The 22,563-nt window shown below is 33.4% G+C and overlaps 2 protein-coding genes and 1 long non-coding RNA gene across 5 annotated transcripts; all 3 read left to right on the top strand.

The window, feature by feature from the left end:
• The first annotated feature begins 924 nt into the window (after nucleotides 1-924).
• Nucleotides 925-4,615, top strand: LOC109151276 (protein LIKE COV 1-like). Of its 2 annotated transcripts, none has more exons than XM_019299201.1 (6): nucleotides 925-1,230; nucleotides 1,449-1,501; nucleotides 2,392-2,501; nucleotides 3,579-3,746; nucleotides 3,820-4,044; nucleotides 4,203-4,316. In XM_019299201.1, exons 1-6 carry the CDS (start codon nucleotides 1,060-1,062, stop codon nucleotides 4,211-4,213), a joined length of 738 nt encoding a protein of 245 aa, XP_019154746.1. In that variant the 5' UTR covers nucleotides 925-1,059; the 3' UTR covers nucleotides 4,214-4,316. The 2 variants fall into 2 exon arrangements, with proteins under 2 accessions (XP_019154746.1, XP_019154744.1); XM_019299199.1 differs by having other exon boundaries at nucleotides 929-1,230; nucleotides 4,219-4,615.
• Nucleotides 4,616-7,838: 3,223 nt separating this feature from the next.
• LOC109151275 (succinate dehydrogenase [ubiquinone] flavoprotein subunit 1, mitochondrial-like) lies at nucleotides 7,839-14,035 on the top strand. 2 transcript variants are annotated; one of them, XM_019299198.1, is made up of 16 exons: nucleotides 7,839-8,099; nucleotides 8,440-8,607; nucleotides 9,222-9,309; nucleotides 9,570-9,716; nucleotides 9,794-9,934; nucleotides 10,596-10,681; nucleotides 10,764-10,856; nucleotides 10,930-10,993; nucleotides 11,122-11,265; nucleotides 11,691-11,878; nucleotides 11,998-12,172; nucleotides 12,262-12,432; nucleotides 12,593-12,662; nucleotides 12,760-12,880; nucleotides 12,964-13,001; nucleotides 13,686-14,035. In XM_019299198.1, exons 1-16 carry the CDS (start codon nucleotides 8,007-8,009, stop codon nucleotides 13,786-13,788), a joined length of 1,890 nt encoding a protein of 629 aa, XP_019154743.1. In that variant the 5' UTR covers nucleotides 7,839-8,006; the 3' UTR covers nucleotides 13,789-14,035. The 2 variants fall into 2 exon arrangements, with proteins under 2 accessions (XP_019154743.1, XP_019154742.1); XM_019299197.1 differs by having other exon boundaries at nucleotides 7,869-8,099; nucleotides 8,437-8,607.
• Nucleotides 14,036-15,943: 1,908 nt separating this feature from the next.
• LOC109151278 lies at nucleotides 15,944-18,823 on the top strand. Its single transcript, XR_002049276.1, has 2 exons — nucleotides 15,944-16,244; nucleotides 16,455-18,823. It is a non-coding gene; the product is annotated as an uncharacterized LOC109151278 (long non-coding RNA).
• Nucleotides 18,824-22,563: the final 3,740 nt, after the last annotated feature.

The following is a 22,563-nucleotide window of genomic DNA, read 5'->3' on the forward strand; positions in this document are numbered from 1 at the left end:
GCACCAACCAAACGCCATGTGACTCACAGACCCTTGAGACAAAAACTTATGTAATCTGTGCGGTGGGTCGGGTCAAGATCAACTGTAATACTAATACTTTATATTTTATTAGTAACAAATACTTTATTTTTTATTAGTATTATATTTTTAGTATAAGCATAACCATTTCATATTGATCGACCCGTTTCACACAAGTGTGATCCATCAAATTTAATAGTATACTACAAAAGCACCAACCAAACGCTGTGTGACTCACAGATCCTTGGGACAAAAGCTTGTGTAATCTGTGCGGCGGGTCGGGTCAAGATCAAATGTAATACTAATACTGAAAAATGTTATGCTAATAAGAAATAAAATGTTTATTACTTATACGAAAAAATGTAGTACTTTTATATTTTGATTTAAAAGTATTATATTTTTTCGCAAAAATATTATATTTTCCCTTATAAGTAACAAACACTTGTCAACACTAAAGGGAAAATGTAATACTTTTAATATTACATTTGTCCTTACATATACTTTATTTATTTAATTTTTTTGAATACTATTGACGCTATTATAATGTAGTATCCGTTCTATACTTTATTTATCTATTACAACCTAAAAAGTCAATATCCCATTACCGAGATTCGATCATTTACATATTACATTCAATCGTTTTAATATTACATTTGTCCTTACATATACTTTATTTTTTTAATTTTTTCAAATACTATTGACTGTATTATAAGGTACTATCTGTTCTATACTTTTACAGTTTAAAGAATCAATATCGCATTATCGGGATTCGATCCTTTACATATTACATTCAATCCTTTTAATATTACATTTGTCCTTACATATACTTTATTTATTGCATTTTCATATTTGAGGAATAAAAATTCTTAGACGATCATACACAAGTATGACTCATTATTTGGTGACTTGGGGAGGACAGAGGTGGTAGATGAATGACAAGAAATCTACGTAGTAAATAGGAATACGTCGCTAACGTCCGGAATTCCGTTTGGCAGAGGTTTTAGTTTATCATTCACTCGCGGGAAGAGCAGAGAGATAGAAATGGGAACCCGATCGGAGAAGGATAAGGAGAAGGAGAAGGAGAAGGATAAGGATCTGGAACGGCTGATTCCGGTGGCCGGCGGCGGTGACTTGGAGAACGGGGCGTGCTCCAATTCTTATTCCCCTGAAGATTCCCCGACTCCTCCTTCCTCTTACTCCACCGGCAAAGAGGTCTCTCCCTCTCACATTCTCACATTCTCACACACATCACATATCAATGCAAATGTCTCATCATTTCAAATTTCAAACAACCTATTGATTGATTGCCTCTCCTTCCACACACGAAATGTTTGGAATTTTTTGATTATGTTAGCCAAACAGGGTAAAACACTAAGACTCTGTAACCAGGGTTTTAAATTCACGGTTTTCTTAATTTCTAATTTTTGCAGGCGATAAGCAAGGTGATTCGCAGCTGGGCTTGGAAAAAGTTCATTACTGGATGGTCAGTATTCTTTGTTTTCTTCATCTTTCATTAGAATGAACACCTTGTATAAAGAGCATTCCATGTGTGGATATTTATTGAGCTTGAACTAAATGGTCTCTCTTTTGAATTGAATTTGAACTAAATATTCTGTGTCTTACTCTTGATCACATTTAAACTAGATGCTTTTCATTTTTGAACTGCATGTTTACTGGAGCTCGTATAGCCATGATACTTGGGAGATGGGAATATTTTCTTATCCTAGGGGTAAACTTTTTAGAACCTGAGCTGCCTGCTGTATATCTGCCTCCTTGAGTATGCATGGAATTTCTAGTTGTTTGTCCAAATTAAAGTAGAATTTTAGCATAATTTACTGGTATCAAGCCAATGAAAACTGAATATGATGATTTATTTACACGGTAGTATCTGTTTCAGCCCAAAGAATCAATGTCCCCACCACCTGGGGTTTGATCTTGTGACCAACCATTTGAAATGCTAATAGAGGTGTCATCACACTACATAGTAGTTCGCAAATACAATGACCTAATTATTCTCTTCTTTCAATTGAAAACCAAAATGGCTTGAGCTGCCCACAAACCAATCCAAGTACTTCTTTCAGTTTGTGCATGAGTTTTGATCTTTTGCATTTTTTCTTGTTCTTTCAACTTAATTGTAAAACTTTAGATGATTTTGATAGGATATTACAGAATATTTGTCATCAAACTCATGAATGTAGTCCATAACTGGGGTACTGTAAGTTGTGAAGCCCTAAGCATGCTAAAATTACTTCTTTTACTTTTACAATGCTCTTTACTCTGTATTTGACAATATCATCATTTCATGTATATATTTTTGTTTCTTTATAGTACTTACAGGGCTTTAACCTCTTCTCTTTTTTTATTTTTTTGCAGTGTCATCTTATTTCCCATAGCTATGACCTTTTACATAACATGGTGGTTCATTTGTTTTGTGGATGGCTTCTTTTCTCCAATATATACTCACCTGGGAATAAATGTATTCGGTAAGTATAGTGGTTAGTTTGTGTTTTGTGTATTTCAGCAAGACTATTTCCTTTATATGTGTACCAGCATTACATATCTTCTTTTACTGTATTGCGAAACCATTTAGCTTTATCCTGTTCTGAGTAAAACATTAAAAAAATCAGCTTCCATAGTATTAGCATTATTTTGATTGAGTTCAGGAAGAGGCTGTTTTGTGTATTCTATTCATTTTTTGCAATACCTATATACAAAAAGTCTATTAAAAACTAGAATACCATGATTTTGTAGAACATTACAATGGTGAGCGAAACTGAAAAGCATTACCTTCCGTGTAGCTTAAACAAGGAGTAAGATATAAGCAAAGAGTTAATGACGATACTTACCTAAGTGCATGGCCATCATTAATGCACTTCATATGCTTGTTTTATGGGGAAACATAAGCTTGATCCATAGGAATTAGAAAACTGATTTTGATGTCAGGAGCACCAGTTTTACAGTTGAACCTTGATCACTACACTAATCCATAGGGGTTCACACCTTTGTCTGTTGAATCGGCAGAATGCAACCATACGTGCCTTAGCTGGAAATTTTTAGTTCATGTTAATATGTTATAAAAATGTTGTAACCGGTAAAAGAGAATTTTGAAAAGCACTGGAGTAGGAGAATAAATTAAAATGTATTAGAAACTACCCCATACATATTTGTTTGCGTGATTTCAATAGTTGGTATTGTTATAAGTATGCCCACAAAAGCATTACCAGGTGTTTGTTGTTTGGAATGACATGGTTAATCAACAGGGATGGGGGTGGTGAGATTATGCTATCAATTTGTTTTCTAAAACTCAGGTTCTTTCTCTAGTTCTTTAACTGACATGTAAAGTTGTAATTCAAGTGATACATACCATTTTGGAAACTTGTATATTTAATTTCCCATCCACAATACAGTCTGGCTCTGCTAAATCACAGACATAATATGATAATATTAGGAGGTTTATATGATTTGAAGCTGATTGAGGAAGAGTGTGGATACCTTACACAGAGTTGCTCTCCTTTAGGTGTATCAACTTTTAAACTTGAAATTTTTTGACAATTTCACAGGTCTTGGATTTGTGACCTCCATCAGTTTCATCTTTCTGGTTGGGGTGTTCATCTCCTCATGGTTAGGTGCTTCTGTACTTGGTTTAGGAGAATGGCTGATCAAAAAGATGCCTCTGATGGGCTATGTCTACTCCGCTTCCAAACAAATCAGCGCAGCAATTTCAACAGGTAAACTTACGATTCTGCTTTATTCCGAGAGGGTTCAATAGATTAAACAGAGTGCAGAAAATGGCTTTCCCAGATCACAATTCTCAAGCCTTCAAAGAAGTGGCAATAATAAAGCATCCCCGGGTGGGAGAATATGCACTGGGCTTCATCACCTCAACTCTGGTTCTCCAGAAGAGTTCAGGCCCAGAGGAGCTCTGCTGTGTTTATCTCCCAACCAATCACCTCTACCTCGGCGATATCTACCTTGTCAACTCCAAGGACATCATGAGGCCAAGTCTATCCGTTCGAGAAGGCATAGGTAAACACTAAACAACTAAAACCGAGCATGTAAATCACGTAATTCATTGGCTGTGACTGTCTTTAGTCTCTTTCTCCAAATACTACCTACTGAACTACTGACACGCTAAAACCTGAGTGAGCTTGAAGCTCTATTACACAAAAAATGATATAATGCAGTTGTGAAATGATGCAGAAATCGTGATCTCCGGTGGGTTGTCTATACCGAAGATACTGACTATAGTGGATCCGCAGTCGATACTATCTCCGCGAGTTGGGAAATTTGCAATTCCACATGTCTAATTTACTGTAAGAAATTCCTGAAGAGCTGAGATATTCATATCACATCACATCTTATATATAAATTGACACGCCAATAATCCAAGTTCATCGTTGCCCACTACACTGTGATTGGTGCTGTAAGTATGCAAGCAATTGCTCCCTCAAAGAAGAAACACTAGCACTCTGTAATTTTACCTCCACTTCTCAACTTCACAATGGAAGTTTTTCTTCTTTGCCTATGGATTTATTCCTCTTAGCTGCCAGAAGTAAAATATCGTGACACATCATAATTGTTTTAATATTATAATATTTCAAGTTATAGCGTTTCTGTTACAATGTAGTTTCTGTTCATAGCTATTTTCTCAACCTACTCGTTCCGAGTGAGGCTCGAACGCATGACCTCCTAAATGAGAGAGCTACTTCATGCTAGAGAAATAACAATCGTTATTGCGTGGACCATGGTCCACACAAGTTGTGTGGACCATATTTTGTATAGTATAAAATAATGTGCATTTAGTATATTAAAAATGTACTTTGTATTCAGGGGATGTACATTATTTGAATACTAAAAGTACATTATTTTATATAATGTACATTCAGTACACAAATAATATACTTTTAGTATATTAAAAATATACTTTCTTACATACCTTAGTATAATAGTAAGTAGGACAAATAACTAAATACATGCCTCAATATAATAGAAAAATATTTTATATCTTACATAAAATATATGTAGAACACTAAGAGGCCATTTACTACTTTGCCATTAATTAAATTCATGAGAAAATGGTTTAAAAGATCATGTTTGATGAGAATAACTTTACAAAAAAAATAATTAATATTTTAGTGTTACCTTGAAACATAACTATTAAATTATCTATAAATTAATTAATTTGGTACGTTCAAATTTTTCTAGAATTTTTTTAAATTTCTAATATATCCTTATTATATACAAACAATTAAAAAAAAAACATAACAAATAATTGACTAAATACTAGAATAATTCTCTCACTTTTTAAATTCTCAAGAAAGTTCAAACTTTTATGGCTATCAAACACCCTCTAAAATAAATTTGAAAGGTTAGATTAGACAAAAGGGAAGTGTCTTCTATTAATAAACAATATTGTACTTTAATAAATTTGAGTGAATAGCATCTCACGTTGTATAAACATTTAATTAATGGTATTGAATTGATATTTCACATATTCATTTGTTGATATTTAATTAATTATACTTCTTATAAATGAAGATCAATATAACTCCTTGTAATTTTTATTTTTATTTTTTAAAGTTGGCATGGGCAAATTTTTACCCCGTCGGAAATGACAAATTATGCTGTGCATCCGTATGCACCATGGTGCATACGGATGCAAAAACGACGTCGTTTTATTAAAAACGCGCGTCTCCCCTTAAAAAAAATCAGGTTTGATTCCCAGCAACAACATATGAACTAAAATTCCAGAATCGATGAACTATAATTCCATAATCGATGAACTAAAATTCCAGAATCTAATCTATGAACTAAAAATTTCATAATGAATGAACTAAAATTCCAGAATCTATGAACTAAAATTTCAGAATCGATAAATTACAATTCCGGAATCGATGAACTATAATTCCAAAATCAATGAACTAAAATTCCATAATCTATGAACTAAAATTTTAGAATGAATGAACAACATAAAGTTGTTGTTGGAAATCGAAACTGACTTTTTTTTTAAGGGAAGACGCGCGTTTTTAATAAAACGACGTCATTTTTGTATCCATATACACCATGCATGATGCATACGGATGCACAACATAACTACTCATCGGAAATAGGCAAATAATGCCATTTTCTCTATCAATTTGCAGTGGTTGAAGCCGGAAGGGCATCCATTGTTTGTACCTTCCGCTTGGGTCGTTTGTTCGATGGTGTTTTCATTGTTGGGCATGAGTGCATGCCCTTCAAGTCTATCTAGTTTATATCGATGTAACTTATTCCAAAAAAGCATGAGGCATGTCTAGAGCCGGTCCAAATTTTTTTTAGGACTTTACTAAAAATTGGTTGAAAAATAGGGTTACTAACAATTATAGGTTACCTAAAGCTTTAAACTAATTAAATCGGTTGAAATCGAAAAAATAACAAAAGAAAAATATGAAAAACAAAAATGTCCTTACTACAAATAGGAAAAGTCATGAAAGGGCTAAAACTATCTAAAAAAATATTAGTCTATGGCAAAAATGATAGTCTGAGACTAAATTTAAAATCGTCAAAAGAGTAAATACCCAAAATGGTCCCTCGACTATAGCTAAATTCACAAATTGGTCATCAACTTTCAATTTCAACCAATTAAGTCCTTAACTTTGTAATTTTAACACAATTTGGTCCTCTGTCTATTTGTCCGTTTGTTGACTGTGATTTTTGAGGATATATATATAATTTCATGGTCCATCGTCGATTTTTTAAGGTTCCGGTTGCATTTCCAGACTGCACTGTTACATTTGAATCCACCGCCGAAAGCAATCTACCAAATCCGGTCGCCTTTCTTCATCCTCCCTTTGGATTCAATGTAGTTGAGTTCGAACCAGAGCGAAGAAGACGACGTGTTTCCGAACCGATGCAACGTCATCCTGGAGGCCTCCACATGCTCCGACGAGAGCTGAAGGTTCTTCTGGAGATCGTCGATCACGGTCAACAAACGGTCAAATAGATGGAGGACCAAATCGTGTCAAAATTGCAAAGTTAAGGACTTAATTGATTGAAATTGAAAGTCGAGAACCAATTTGTGAATTTAGCTATAGTCGATGGACCATTTTCGGTATTTACTCTTGTCAAAAAAACAAATGCCCTCTAGTGGAATTAACTCTACTTCGTAATTAATAGTGACAATTAAGGTTTATTTAAGTAAATTGAGAAAAAAAATAGTTTTTATATATGAATATGGTCTATTTAGTTTGGAAAATGATTAGAAAATCCTCCAGATTATGTTCGTAAAAGATGATTAGAAAATCCTCCAGATTTTTCTTAAAAGAGTTTTGATGCATTAAAGTAGGCCCTTCTTAACTATGCTAAAAAAGGCATTTTCAGTAGAGTTAATTATCGAAATGGTTGTTTTACTATAGGGAAATTACTAATTTGATTATTGATTATGTTTTTTATTTAATTAAGTCTCTTAATTTTAATTTTTTAATAAATTTGGTATTCTGTTTGTTTAGCCGTCAACATCTGTTTACGGCTTTACGCGGCACAAAATTGATAATTTTGCTATAGTTTAGGACCATTTTAGTCATCACATACATCATTTCCTCTATTATTAAACTGAAGAATTAATTATCGTAATAATCCTCTGACTATAACAAAATTACCAATTTAATATCGAGTAAACAGACGTCTGATCGGTAAACAAACAGACCAAATTAATTAAATTTTTTTTTAGTTAGACAAAAAAAAAGTCAAAAACCGAATTGATAATTTCTGTATAGTTAATTGACCATTTCAGTAATTAACTATTTTTCACAAATTACAAAATTTATAAGCCCCTATATTTCGGCCCTATTTCGGACACCGGAGAACAGTATTTTCCAAACTCCCAGCAGAATCTCTACTTTACTGTTTGTATATTTATATTTATTTATTTGTGTTTCACATCCCCTTCTCCGGCTCTCTTCGATCTCCATAGTTAGCATTGCAAGCCCAATAACCAGAATCTCCAAGAGATGTGGCGCTGTGTGTCGCGTGGCCTGCGCATTCCATCCGACAGATCAATCGCCGGCCGTTCTCATTTCCGGCGACTCTTCTCATCTCAAACTGTACGATTTCTCTCTCTCTCTCTCGTTATCTGTGTGTTTTTATGCAAACGGATATTTCTAGCTCAGTGCTTATAGAAGTCGCTTTAATTTTATTGCTTTGGCAAGTTTTATATTAAATCTCTTACATTTGTCTCTCATTCTATTACTCCGAGGCTCTGAGCTCGTAACCTAGGTGTTGTTTGATTAATTTCTCTTAAAGTTAGCTTAATTTTGTTTTCCAGTAAGCGCGGTCAGTAGTCTTTTCTCTCGATTTTGGTTTTGATTATTTAATGGCGGCGATGATACTATTTTTGTCTCCTGTATCTCGTTGATTTTGAGTTATTTTTTGTTGTTTTAGCAGAATGTGGGCGGGTCTTCGTATACAGTGGTTGATCACACATATGATGCTGTGGTGGTAGGTGCAGGAGGTGCAGGGCTTAGGGCGGCAATAGGGTTGTCTGAGCATGGATTCAATACAGCATGCATCACCAAGCTATTTCCTACTCGTTCTCACACTGTTGCAGCTCAGGTACTTTATTTCTAGCTCATTGCACATGTATATTTTTTTGATTAATGCTACATACCCCTCCAGTCTCTTCCAATCTATCCCTCATGACATGAAATGACATTATCCAATTGGTAACTAAATCCTTTTCTAATTAGTTTTTGGGGCGGCTAATTCATGGGCACCCAATGAACGAAAGTCACAGTAGATGGGAAATTCAGAAGGGAAGAAAGCATTTTCCTAATTTTTTTATGGGGTAGAGATTTTTTCTTTTAACTACTTAATTACTTATTATTATACTATATATCTTCATTTTATTTTAAATTTAGATTGTCAAAATTTTGTTCTCCACCTTCATTACATTTGGGTTTGTTTGTTTTCTTTGTTGCCTCCTATTTCATGAATAAAATAATCAAAACCTTTCTCCATATTCTATAATGTTTCATTCCTTTCATTGACCAATGAAATGGTTTGTATAGAGAAATAATAAAGGATACTATTTCACATTAATTTGATTAGATGTTCTTCCTATGGTACATTTGACAACCTTGGTTCTAGCTTCTGGAGGTCGTTTTCTGGTCTCAATCGTGAGACAGATATTTTATTTTCAATCTCAAACTGAAGAAAATCCTCTGTAGGGTGGTATAAATGCTGCATTAGGAAACATGACTGAGGATGATTGGAGGTGGCACATGTATGATACAGTTAAAGGAAGCGATTGGCTAGGTATGATGATTTTTAGAATTAAATTCATTTCACTTCTAAATGTTATGATGATTTTTAGAATTAAATTCATTTCACTTCTAAATGTTATGATGATTTTTAGAATTAAATTCATTTCACTTCTAAATGTTTATTTGTAGTGTGCAGCGACTTATTGAAACATTAAAGTAATAAAGTGACATAATTTCTTATTATAACTTGTGAAGGCTGCAATGTGTTCTCTTCTACTTGTATCTTCAGAGCTGTGTGTTAATTTTATCTAGGTGATCAGGATGCTATTCAATACATGTGTAGGGAAGCACCAAAAGCAGTTATAGAACTTGAGAATTATGGGCTGCCATTCTCCCGAACAGAAGATGGGAAAATATACCAACGTGCATTTGGTGGTCAGAGTCTTAATTTTGGAAAAGGTAATCAGATGCTGTCTATCTGGGGTTGCAGTCCATATTTCTGTGCAATCTAACAATTCTTATTACTAATTATTCAGGTGGACAAGCATATCGTTGTGCATGTGCTGCTGATCGGACTGGTCATGCTTTGTTGCATACTTTGTATGGCCAGGCTATGAAACATAATACACAGTTCTTTGTGGAATATTTTGCGTTGGATTTACTAATGAATAGTGATGGTACGCTCTCAATTGGGATTGTTGCAGCCTAACTATTGTCTTATAAAATTATATGTGCAATGTGAATAATTATCTTGCACTCTTGCGTGTGAACAATACTCTTTTTGAAGATTTGTTGCATACTTGAGATGCAATGTGAATAACTGTCTTGCGTGTGAACAATACTCTTTTTGAAGATTTGTTGCATACTTGAGATGCAATGTGAATAATTTTCTTGCGTGTGAACAATACTCTTTTTGAAGATTTGTTGCATACTTGTACCCTCACTATGAGTTGATGATATAAGTGCCTATGACATTATGATCAGGTAAGCAAGTCAGAAAAAAAAAATTGTGGTAGAAAAATGTCTATAAATTTAATTCTTTTCTCTCATTTAATAATTTTTTTTATTCTATGTGTTATATATATATATATATACGTATTATGTGTGCGTGTGTCTGTGTATTAAAAAAGGGTTCTATAGATCGTTGGCACATTGCCTTCCTTTTTGTTTGTTTTTTTTTTTTTGTTTGTTTTTTTTTGTTTTTTGTTTTTTTTGTTTTTTTTTTTTGTTTTTTGTTTTTTGTTTGTTTTTTTTTTTTTTTTTTTTACTTTTCAATGTGAAATCCTTTTGCACAAGTGTTCTATGTGAAACTTAGTTGATATCCAATGTCTACACCAGGAAGTTGCCAAGGTGTAATTGCACTAAACATGGAGGATGGGACATTACATCGCTTCCGTGCTGCTTCTACTATTTTGGCCACTGGGGTACCTACTTGTTTGTGGAATTCATTTGGATTTCTTTCATAGATATCTTTGTGTAACCTAATTTGCCTGAATTTTTCATCAGGGTTACGGTAGAACATATTTCTCTGCAACCTCTGCTCATACGTGCACAGGAGATGGGAATGCTATGGTTGCACGTGCTGGGCTTCCTCTCCAGGTTTGTATAGGAACCTTTCCAATTTTCTCTGCTATTTTACTCCCATTAGATCTTCTTACTTGTCATCTTGCAGGATCTTGAGTTTGTGCAATTTCATCCAACTGGTATATATGGAGCTGGTTGTCTCATCACTGAAGGTTTTGATGCCTTCCCTAACTGATTATTCACGATGGATATGGATCTGTAATTTGCTCCATTTGTTGTGAGGATCCATCATTTTCATGCACCTCTGTTTACATATTCTTCCTGTATTTTCTTTGTTTAGGATCTCGTGGTGAAGGTGGCATTCTCAGGAATAGTGAAGGTGAGCGATTTATGGAACGATATGCACCAACAGCAAAGGATCTTGCCTCAAGGGATGTCGTTTCAAGGTCTATGACAATGGAAATCCGAGAAGGGCGTGGTGTAGGTAAGACCTTGTTAATGTATGTTAGATTTCAGGTGTAATATGGATATATAACTGTTAGAACACTTATTGTTAATGCCCTCAAATTTCTTTCACTTTTCTATACTGGGTGACAATAGACTTTGTACAGCGTTCCGAGTTATAAGAAAATTAATAGAGCATGAACCGGATAGCCTCTTAATGCCAGATTCATTCTTTCTGCTTGTCTTTAATTTAAAGACAGTGTTCTCTTTTTCAGTATAGATGAAAGTTTAAGGATCTGTAGTCTTGAATGTTCCAAAATGATCATCTCATATATCCTTATTGGTTTGCTTATATTTATCTTTTATTTTTTCTTGTTCTTCTCCCCTTCCTTTTTTTTCAAATTGAGAATTCACTTTACCAAATACCAATAATGTGTTTATATTTTGTTGCCTAACATTAAATAGGGCCACTAAAGGACCACATCTACCTCCACTTGAACCACTTACCCCCAGAGGTACTCAAAGAAAGACTTCCTGGTATTTCTGAAACTGCTGCTATTTTTGCTGGTGTTGATGTTACAAAGGAGCCAATTCCTGTTTTGCCCACTGTGCATTACAATATGGGTGGCGTTCCAACAAATTACCATGGAGAGGTATGAAAATCTAATGCAACAACCAAGAGTGTTTTGGTTTTAACCTTTAATTCAGTATAGTTTATGTACTTCAAAGTGAAGGTATTATTTCTTACATTAATTAATTTGTCTCTCTGCAGGTGGTGACTATTAAAGGTAATGATCCTGATGCTGTTGTGCCTGGCCTCATGGCTGCTGGAGAAGCAGCCTGTGCATCAGTTCACGGTGCCAATCGGTTAGGCGCAAATTCTCTTCTTGACATTGTTGTTTTTGGCCGGGCATGTGCTAATCGGGTCGCAGAAATCCATAGACCAGGTGAGTTTGAATTTATTAATTGAATCACCAAGTTCTTATATAATGACACATATGTCTGAGATGCATGGGGCATGGCTTTCATTCCTTAGGGCAACAACAAAAGCCTTTGGAAAAGGATTCTGGAGAGAAGACTATTGCATGGTTGGACAAGCTTAGAAATTCAAATGGTTCATTGCCCACATCTAAGATTCGGTTGAATATGCAAAGAGTAATGCAAAACAATGCTGCTGTTTTCCGTACACAAGAGACTTTACAAGAAGGTAGACATATGGAATCCATTTTGTTTTGTTTCCCTTGTACAGTTACTGTAATCTAGAAATCAACTTGCTGATGCCCTTGATTCACAACTTAGCTTTACTAATCAACTCAGTTACTGCTATATTTATCATCTCCTCGCCCATTTATTTGTCTTGACTGTAGGTTGTCAGTTGATTGACAAGACATGGGACAGTTTCCATGATGTGAAGGTGAAGGATCGAAATTTGATCTGGTAAACTTGTTTAAGCCACTTTACTCTTGCCCGCACGCTTTCTTTGATGATTTTAATTTTTATTTTTCTAACTTTTGTTTGTATTATGTATTCTCAGGAACTCAGACCTTATAGAAACTATTGAGTTGGAAAACCTGTTGATTAATGCATGTATTACAATGCACTCTGCTGAAGCCAGAAAAGAAAGCAGAGGTGCACATGCCCGTGAAGATTTTACGGTTAGTTCCTGTCTATTTCCTTTAGGGATTTCCTTTTCCTCTCTTTATCATTATTAATATGACCATCTCCTTTGGCTTTGCAGACAAGAGATGATGAGAAATGGATGAAACATACATTGGGGTAACTTACACTCCATATTTGTTTTTATTTTTTCAATTGATTTTCCTCTGAATGATGACAGAATTGCAATGTCTTCCCATTTCTATGTATTTGTGTTCTCCCTCTCTCTCTCTCTCTCCAGTCTCCACCCTCGCCACCCAAATAAGCATGTTAAGTTATACCTGCTTTATGATTGTACATGCCTATGCTCATACTAAAATTTTATGATATTAATTTTCCTCCAAAGGCAGGACAAAACCAGTATGAGTTCCATGATAAGATTTTTGTGAATTTGGAAACTTTTTAGACTTTTGTAGCACTAGGATGCTTGATTATATAACCTCTTTCATTTCTATGAACTATGGCATTTCTTAGACCAAACCTATCATTTGAAGTTTAATAGTGAATGAATGATATTCTATAACATATTAACATGACTAGCATCATTTTATCTCCTACCTTATCTGAGTATTGAGTTATTTTGTTTCATGACTTTCATCTTGTTTCTATACTCTACATTTGGGATATTTTTGTGGTTCCTAATATCATGTTACATCAATAAAGGATTTAGTCAGTATATTTATTGCTTCCTACCTCTGCTGAAATCTGCTCCCCTCTGCATAACGATTCCTGCCTGCATATGCTTGTATTTCTGCCAAGATATCAGTCTAGTTCACAAACAAATTTCCTGCCCTTTTACTGCAGATATTGGGAGAATGAGAAAGTAAGGCTAGAATACAGGCCTGTTCACATGAATACATTGGATGATGAAATTGAGACATTCCCACCGAAGGCGCGTGTGTATTAGCATAGCTACATGGATAGTTGTTGGCTAACCAAAATAATCTCACCTCCTTAAAGGTTTCAATAACCTACTTAGGAGATCTTGTATTCTCAAATTTTGGTAATAAATTATTGCAGTCATCTGCCTATGATACATGCAAACATGAAATGTGCAGAAACCTTTTAGTTTACTTTTGTATCTTCTTTAGAAAGGGGACAATTTTAAAAATATGTTATTGTTTTTCAATGTTATTCAGCTAATAATCAAATCATTTGTTGTATTGCTCTATTTCTCTATTATGTTATGGGGATTTTGATTTAGTTTATCTCGCATAACCTCATATTAATATGAGTATTGTTGTATTGCATTACAATCACTTTTTTGGTACACAAGAAAATGTGAGGTTCCTTTAGAGAATGTGAAATTCTTAATTTTTTTTTTTTTTAAATGTTTTTGTTTTTTGTTTTTTGTTTTTTGTTTTTGTTTTTGTTTTTTTGTTTTTTTGTTTTTGTTTTTGTTTTTTTTTTTTTGTTTTTGTTTTTTTTTTTTTTGTTTTTGTTTTTTTTTTTTTTATTCATGAAATCACATTCCTCTAATCCTCTCATATTCTTAGAATATGTTAGATTTTCAGAAATTTTAAATTACTTTAAAACATCCCTTGAATGCCTATAGAATTAGAACATCCCTATAGAATAGATTTTCAATATTGCATATCAATTTATAAACAACTAAAATTCAAAATATATTAATATGGATATTATTCAAAAGATCTCAATGAAATATTTTTATATATTTATAACATCAACTATATTTTAATTATATTTCTATATTTATTATCACATAATTATAATTATAAATTTATGATCACTGGAAAAATTTACTTTAATTAATTGATAATTCAAAATTTTCAATTAAAATAATGGTATTAAAATTAAATAAAATAAAAATGCAACTTTTTTTTTTTTGCATAGTCAAAATTTAAATTAAATATTTTAATTTTGCAAAAAATAAAATAAATATATTCAAATAATAATAATTTATTATTATTATTATTTATTTATTTATTTATTTATTTATTTTTATTTTTTTTTGCATTAGACTGTTGTTTTGCAATGGCCGGCAAAAACAAAAATCGTTTTCAGAGTTGTCGCCTGCTAACATGCACTTTGAAGCTCCTTAGCAAGTATTGTAATGAAATGCAACAGCTAACCACATGCGCTGGTTTTTTATTTTTTTATTTTTTTTATTTTATTAATTGAAAAACCAATGCTTATTAGTAGGCACTGGTTTTTCATTTTACCCAAACACTAGTATGGTAAAAAACTGGGTAAATTCAAATTCAAATGACTAATGATGATGTTCTTAATGATTGAAGATATCAATGGCAAGGAAAACGTTGGCCTTGTTAGCGCATAGCGTGTTTTGTGGTGTTATGGAGTTGGTTTTTTTTTATTTTATTTGTTTATTGTTTCACGAATAAGGTTATATTTATACTGTATATTTGGGTTTAACTTTATATTTTTCATTTTTAATATAATTCAAGTTGGTAAATTTTTTGAATTAGCAACGACAAGTATGCAATTGACGATTCCCTCTGGGTCAACTTTAGTGTCTCTCGAAGCGTATCGGGTGGACCTGGACCGTTGAACGGACATAGAAAGACCCGGACCACATTGTGGTTTACATAAAAAAAAAAGGTCAAGTATGCAATGTTATAGGTAAGAGGAAATTCTCAAAAAGGTCCTCTAACTATGGTCCTTTATCAAATTGGTTATATGACTCTTAATTGAACCCAAATCGGTCCTCCAATTATTAGATTGTGCGTGAACTTTATGTCAAATTAAAAGGCAAAATTAAATGATACATTTTGGAAGAGAAAATTTATAGGGGAAATATATAAGGAGATAGTGTTGTGTTAGGAGTTAAATTAGGTTGTTGCAAAAAAAAAAAAAAAAAAAAAAAAAAAAAAAAGAAAAAAAAGAGTTAAATTAGCAGACGTAAAGGCGCAAAACGGCTTCGTCGCCAAGCTGGGCATCTACGTAAACAAGCTGGGATCGTACACGTGTCATCTCTATATTCGCTGAAACGTTCAAGCCACCTAATTTTTAGCTCGATATAATTTCCCCAATTAATTAATTGAAAACGAAAACCACAACCTGAAAATGACATCCGTAGATATGCTTCCCTGAAATCAATCTCCTCCGTCTATTTGTCATCGCCTTCCCTATAAGATAAGGTTTCAGAGCAATAATATCTATTGCCTAGGAGGCTCAGAAGTCAGAACCCAATTTGCTTAGCTCTTTGGCGCGTGATTTCCACGGACGGGCTATGGTTGCTCTCAATCCCACCGTTTTTTGCTCGTGGATATGAAGATTGATTGATTGTTCTGAACTTCATCGATTCGAGGCAGATTATTGTCCCATACCTTAGCAGTTTGAGTCGAATGAGGTTTTCTGTGAGATCTACAGCTCAAGTTACAGGTATGTTCTAAAATCTAAAATTTATTAGGGTTTTATGCTTAGGATGTTCAGATCTGGTGGTGTTTTGATTCAATTTGATTCTCTGTTTTCTGAAGAATCAAGCTCTTTGTTCCTAAATCGGGTTTCATCCGTTCGTGAGCCTGAGGCTATAGAAGCTTGTTCTATTCATATATTTTTTTGTCTATTGCTGATTATGTTTCAATGGACCAGGGCATGCGTCGGTTCTGCTCCATTACTATGGAGAACGGGAGCATAGCTTTTGGGAGTCCGATGGTTGATGGGCGAGATAAGCTGGATGTTTGCCGATCGATTATATTGATTCATGAACTATGTTGTAAATGGAGCAGTGCAGGATTGAAATTTGTGATGTAAAAGGAGAAATTGGGGCAGAGGAGGCCTAGTTTCAGGGGGCTGAGTTCCAATTGATCTTTTTGTCATCCCAGACCTTTGCCATGTCAGGTGCGCTTGCATGGCAGGTCCCAAATTTAATAAAAATAAGAACTTTTTTGGTTTTGAGGGAGAGATCGCACGGGATATTTTAGCCCGGGATCTCTCCCTTTGGTGGTGTGCCCTGTGTTTACTTGCTTTGCTATTCTTTTGGTCCTCAACATCCAACGTACTCACACTACCAACAATCCCAACACGATGGAAGCTTATGGATCAACATCATCTTGCTAACCAACCATGAAAGGTATAAATCATGCAATTAATTTACATTTCAGATTTAATTTCACTTGGTTACCTTAGTTTAGGAAGCAAAACATGTCAGAATCTGGTTTGTGGCAAAAATACCAAATTCAAATGGTTAAAAAAAAATGATTAAAATTTGAAACTAATAACCTCTTTTATATGAGATTGAAAAGATAAAATTGAAAAGGAGTTTCAAAATTTTCATATATCATTTATATTTCTACAATTGAGTTTCAATATCTTTTTATGGTAAAATTTATGACTATTGATTATAATTATGTTTTTGAATTTTGGGTGTGTAATAGAAAGAAGTTAAAAGTTCTGTACTATCAATTGTTCATAATATTTGTCAAACATGGAACAAGTGGATGCTTTAACCTGTAATGACATTAAACTAACTAGTTGAATGTACTCCCAGCATCAATATTTGGGTTATGGCAGTCACAGATTTTTAGATTATCTAAATGAACATCCACAGGCAATTTTGCTATTCAAGATGGTAAATTTTATCAATCACCAATCATACCTTTATAGGATGAGAAATTGAGGCAAACCAAAGAGTTGTTGGCAAATGACCTTACTCATTTTCTTCTCCCACCTTACTCATTTCTCTCCTTACCATGGAAGTATATGGTTCAAACATCTTTTGTTACTATTCATATTGCTTTTCATGACACATTGCATATTTCATATCTACCTTTGTTGGTTTACCACCTTACACAAGTTTATTTTTAGTTCCTTCTCTTTTATAAACTTTTGGAACTTTGTACACTGGTTGTAAAGCAGTGGATGAGGAAGTTGATGAATATCTTTGTAAATCTGTAGACTTTTTAATAATTCTTGTTGTATTTGATGTTTTCCGAATTTGCAATTGTATGATACATTGTGCTATGTTGAACAATGAGGATGGATGAGTCTGCAATTGGCAAGCTGCACTTTAATTCAAGAGGTTTGGAACAAGACCATTCCATCCAACAGATGTTGACTGTTGATGGATGTTATGGGAGTAGAGTAGTTTTTTTTTGTGCACGGATAAATTGCATTCGCCTGCATAATGACATAGGAGCGTATTCTCGGGTTGAAGAGGAAGGGGAAGATATTGGAGGAGGCAATCCATTTCCAGAGGTGTATAACTAAAAGCTGACGAAAAGCAAGACCGGAGTCTTTTCGTCCAGGTTAAATAGGTACAAAGCCTCTCTTATTTATGAGCTGCTACGGTGGATGAATGTTGACCTGCTTTTGTTGGATGATATCTTTTGCAAGTTTTGATTGAGGTGATATCTTCTTCTACTCATTTATCAACTTTTGCCCAAGCTTATCAACTTATGCCCAAGGAGTATCAGCATTTTGGTTGTTGCACCCATAATAGTTTGGAATATACAATAATATCAGAAATCTGCTGAGAACATATTCCTGCTGCGGGTGAGGTTTGAGTTCACTTTCATACTAGCCGCTATTCTGGCAATGTTGTCCTATCATCCTTTGGTAATTCACACCATCTTCAAGTCTTCTCTTAAATATGGTGCATTTGGAGCTGATTACAAATTTGAATAATCACTTTGCCCTCTTTCTGTTCATTGATCTGTTGAAACTAGATATGCTAAATATCTTTTCATACAATTCTTCTGTACTCTGAGTCTGTGTTGCTAATGGGCATTCAATAAAGGAGATTGCTCCCAATGACCAATCCAGTGGGCATTGCTCAGCCTGCAAACAGAGGAGTAAGCAGAGATATTCGGAGTACTTGGATCTTATTTTGGCAGATAAGAATACCATAGAGGTTATTCCTTAATCACCATGTACTAATGTGTGTTGGTTTTTTCATAGAATCATAGTTTTTCTTGCAACATCTAATTGAATCAAATGATTATACTATCTCATCCAGGCAATGGTTTATATAGTGTTATTTCTTTTGATTTTGATTACTTTGTATTATTTTTGTTGGTGCATTACTTTCAAACCATGAAATAGAATTCTATAAAGTTAGCTATTTCACTTGTAATGTAAATAGTCATTCCCTAGAAGTCCATGGTATTAGGTATCCATCCTCGTAGGAATAGATAAATTTATATTTATTTGTTTGTTTAATTTGTATAAATAAATAAATATATATACCTTATTTTCTAGCCATGATCATCTTAGATGAGTAACCCAGATTTGTCTGCTGTGCATGGAGAGTATTTTCATATGAACTAGAATACATATACACACACACACGCATATAACGGAGGGAATTTTTTTTTTTTTTTTAATAAATATGGAGGCGTTTTGGCAATTTTCTCTAATTTTGAAGTGCAAAAATTTGCACTTAATGTAAAGAGTAATATTAGTTTGAGATATTTACAAAAATGTTATGAGAAACTTAAATTTGAAAGGACACGAGTATATACGAAGTACTACAAAGTGCAAAGATAATGCTGTCAACAGGAAGGAGCTGAGGCGGAGAAACAATTTGATCCAGAAGCTTAAAGATAATGCAGGAAGTTGGGTGAGTGATGAGCAACAAATAAATAAATAATTTAATGAGTGCCTCTACTGCTGGGAGTAATCTACCTGATTTAGATGATATCAATAGCTCTATATCTGATTCCCAAAACGAGGAGCTAGTGAAAACGATCAGCAGCAGCAAAGAGGAGGTTATTAGAGATGCTTTATTTGACATGAAACAGGATAAGTCTTCTGAATACCCAGGCTTCTTTTAACATTATTGGGATATCATTGGAACTGATATTGTGCATTATTGTAATATAATATCTTGCGTGAAGGAAGAATTCCAACCACACTCAGTTAGTAAGGAAGCGAAACCTTTGACCATGGTGGATTTGAGGCCGATTTCTCTGTGTAGATCAGACTTGTCTATAAAATCTTCTCAAAGGTTTTGACTAACAGATTGAAACCACTGCTGGATTCCTTGATCTCAGAGGCTTAGAGCGCATTTATACCTGCTAAGAATTAAGATAATATCACCCTAGCCTAAAGGATGACATTTTTTAAAGAGGAAGAAGTAAGGCAAGGAGGGTTTGGGACTTTAAAACTTGACATGAGTAAAACATATGACAGCGTGGATGGGAAGTTCCTATTGGATATTATGATCATGATGATGGGGGGTTTTGGCCAAAAATGGGTTAACTTGGTAGGAGAATACATCTCATCAGTTACATACAATATCCTCAGAAATGGGCAAGAGATTGGACATATTGTTCCTCAATCAAAGAGGCATTCGCCAAGGAGATCCTCTTTCCCCTTATTTGTTTTTATTACTGGTGGGTGAGGGCCTGAGCATAATGTTAAGGAGACACGAGAGGTTGGGGCTAATGAGCGGGCTAGCTATTGTTAAAGGAGCACCAAAGATATCACATCTTTTCTTTGATCCAGAATATTTTAGGAGTCAAGAAGGGAGTTGAGGATTGTAAGTATTCAGGATTCATCAATGGGTCGTAAAAAAAATGATATCTTGAGTTTTAATTTCTAAAGAACCCGATTTTTATCTAAGGCTGGCGAGGAGGTGCTCCTAAAAACAGTTGTGCAGGCTATACTCACGCACACCATGAGTGTATTCCTATTACCTTTTGCATTTATGTGATATAGATTGAGAAATTAATGAACACTTACTGGTGGGGAAATGGAGGAAAAAAAGGAATACATTAGCAGTCATGGAGTCGTGTTCCTAAGAAAACATGTGGCTTAGGATTCAGAAGGGTACGTGAGTCTAAAATCTAAATGGGAGAAGCCTTCAAGTGGCAATTAGCATGGCTCTTACTATGGGATTTCGATGGATAATAAGAGACTCTAATGGAGCTTTTCTCGCAGCTGCCAGCCAACCTTCGGAAATGTTTTTTGTTTTTTTGTTTTTTGTTTTTTTTTTTTTTTTTTTTTTTTAATCTAGAGAGGCACAAGTCATGACCATTTGTGAAGCTCTTAGATGGACAAAAGCGAGAGGCTATGAAAAAGTGAAGGTAGAAATGGATGCCCGGCAAGTTTATCAAGATATTCAATCTTTGTCGGATAGTAGATATTGGTTTAATTTACTTTGATGTTAAAGAAATTGCTAGCACTTTTACTTTTATTGATTTCTCTTGTGTTAAACCGGTCTGCGAACTGGGTTGTCGATGCTTTAGCTAAGAAATTTGTTTCTTTGTGTGACAGGGAGGAGTGGATTTGTACCCCTCCTGTCTCTCTTTTGGATGCTCTTAGGGTGGATTTAATGTCTTAATTTTAAAACAAAAAAAAGGACTTATATTACAAAGTTTGAAAAACTTTCCTTTTAGAGTCATTGATCTTGATAGATCAATGACTCAAATCTCTTAACACATGATCGGGACTATATAATATATATATATATATATATATATATATATATATATATATATATATATATAATGAGAACCCACAATCTCTCATATAAGTGAACAATTTGGTGCCATTGGATTACAAGGTTTGTCTTTTTTTTTTTTTTTTTTTTTTTTGAAAAGGGTTTTAGTCTATTAGTTATGCTTAAATTGAAGACTTAGTCCATAAGTTATTTCTCTATACAACTTTTCCCATTTAATTATGTTTAGAAGGATTGTTTCAACCCATTACTTATTATTATTTTTTTAACATTAAAAAATTATTTTGATTTGTTAAATTATTAGAGAATAAATAAATTGGTCATTTTGTACATTTTTTCCAATTATAAAAAGGTTTTCACATTGATGATTTAAGTGAATGTTGGGTTTATTGTAATGTTGATTACACCAGAATACCTTAGTCTAAAATTTAGGCATAATTAATGAACTAAACCCGTCATTTTCTCTCTCATTTTTTTTTTAATTTCAAGAAAATGAATTTCTTAGTCTCTTTATATATTTTATTTTTTCACACTTTGAGAAAATATATAATATGAATTTCTATATTAAACTCACATATCTTTATTATGTAAGAACAATTGAGTCTTTATACTAATTATTTTCAATAATTTATTTTCCACTGATACACAACATAATCAATATTTCAAGTAATTTGTTTTTCAAAACTTAAATTCAATTCATTCGCAATTCTTTTTAATAATTTTTTTTGAACTAAATTAGTTGTTAAATTGTTTATCAGAAAGATAAATTTCAAAAAATTTATCGCATTGCGATTTAATCATGTTGCACTGTAATTTTAATTGATAAAAAATTACTTTTTAATTATCATTATGAGAAGGTCAAAATTGGAACATGATTAAAAATTTAAAAATTATTTATATCTGCATTAAATAGTTAAGAACTAAATTTATTATTTAATAATAGGAAAAATTCAGTCTCATATTTTCGTGTAATCAACATTACAACAAATTCAAGATTAACTTGAAATCATGTGAAAAGCTTATTTTGTCATACTTGAAAATTTTTACAAAATAACCAATTTTTCCTCTAATAACTTATGACAAATCAAAGTAAATTTTTAATTTTAACAAAATTTATAAGTAATGGACTGAAACAACCACTTTCAACATAATTAAAGGGGAAAATTGTATAGAGCTATAATTTTGAACTGAGTCTATAATTTAGGCATAATTAATGGATAAAAATTGTCATTTTTCCTTTTTTGAATTCTTTATTTTCTCATATTTATCTTCTCTCCCATCTTTTTTCAAACTAATTTT

Source organism: Ipomoea nil, unplaced genomic scaffold (genome assembly GCF_001879475.1).
Source record: "Ipomoea nil cultivar Tokyo-kokei standard unplaced genomic scaffold, Asagao_1.1 scaffold2283, whole genome shotgun sequence".
Taxonomy (NCBI): Eukaryota; Viridiplantae; Streptophyta; class Magnoliopsida; order Solanales; family Convolvulaceae; genus Ipomoea; species Ipomoea nil.

What these genes read in the sequence shown, in the direction of transcription:
- LOC109151275 (XM_019299197.1), top strand. Translation starts at nt 8,007, where the DNA reads ATGTGGCGCTGTGTGTCGCGTGGCCTGCGCATTCCATCCGACAGATCA. An exon ending in TTTACTAATGAATAGTGATG is followed by an intron (nt 9,935 to 10,595) that starts GTACGCTCTCAA and finishes TGTCTACACCAG; the next exon opens with GAAGTTGCCAAGGTGTAATT. An exon ending in TGGTTGTCTCATCACTGAAG is followed by an intron (nt 10,994 to 11,121) that starts GTTTTGATGCCT and finishes TTCTTTGTTTAG; the next exon opens with GATCTCGTGGTGAAGGTGGC.
- LOC109151276 (XM_019299199.1), top strand. Translation starts at nt 1,060, where the DNA reads ATGGGAACCCGATCGGAGAAGGATAAGGAGAAGGAGAAGGAGAAGGAT. An exon ending in CTTACTCCACCGGCAAAGAG is followed by an intron (nt 1,231 to 1,448) that starts GTCTCTCCCTCT and finishes TAATTTTTGCAG; the next exon opens with GCGATAAGCAAGGTGATTCG. An exon ending in ATCCGTTCGAGAAGGCATAG is followed by an intron (nt 4,045 to 4,218) that starts GTAAACACTAAA and finishes GAAATGATGCAG; the next exon opens with AAATCGTGATCTCCGGTGGG.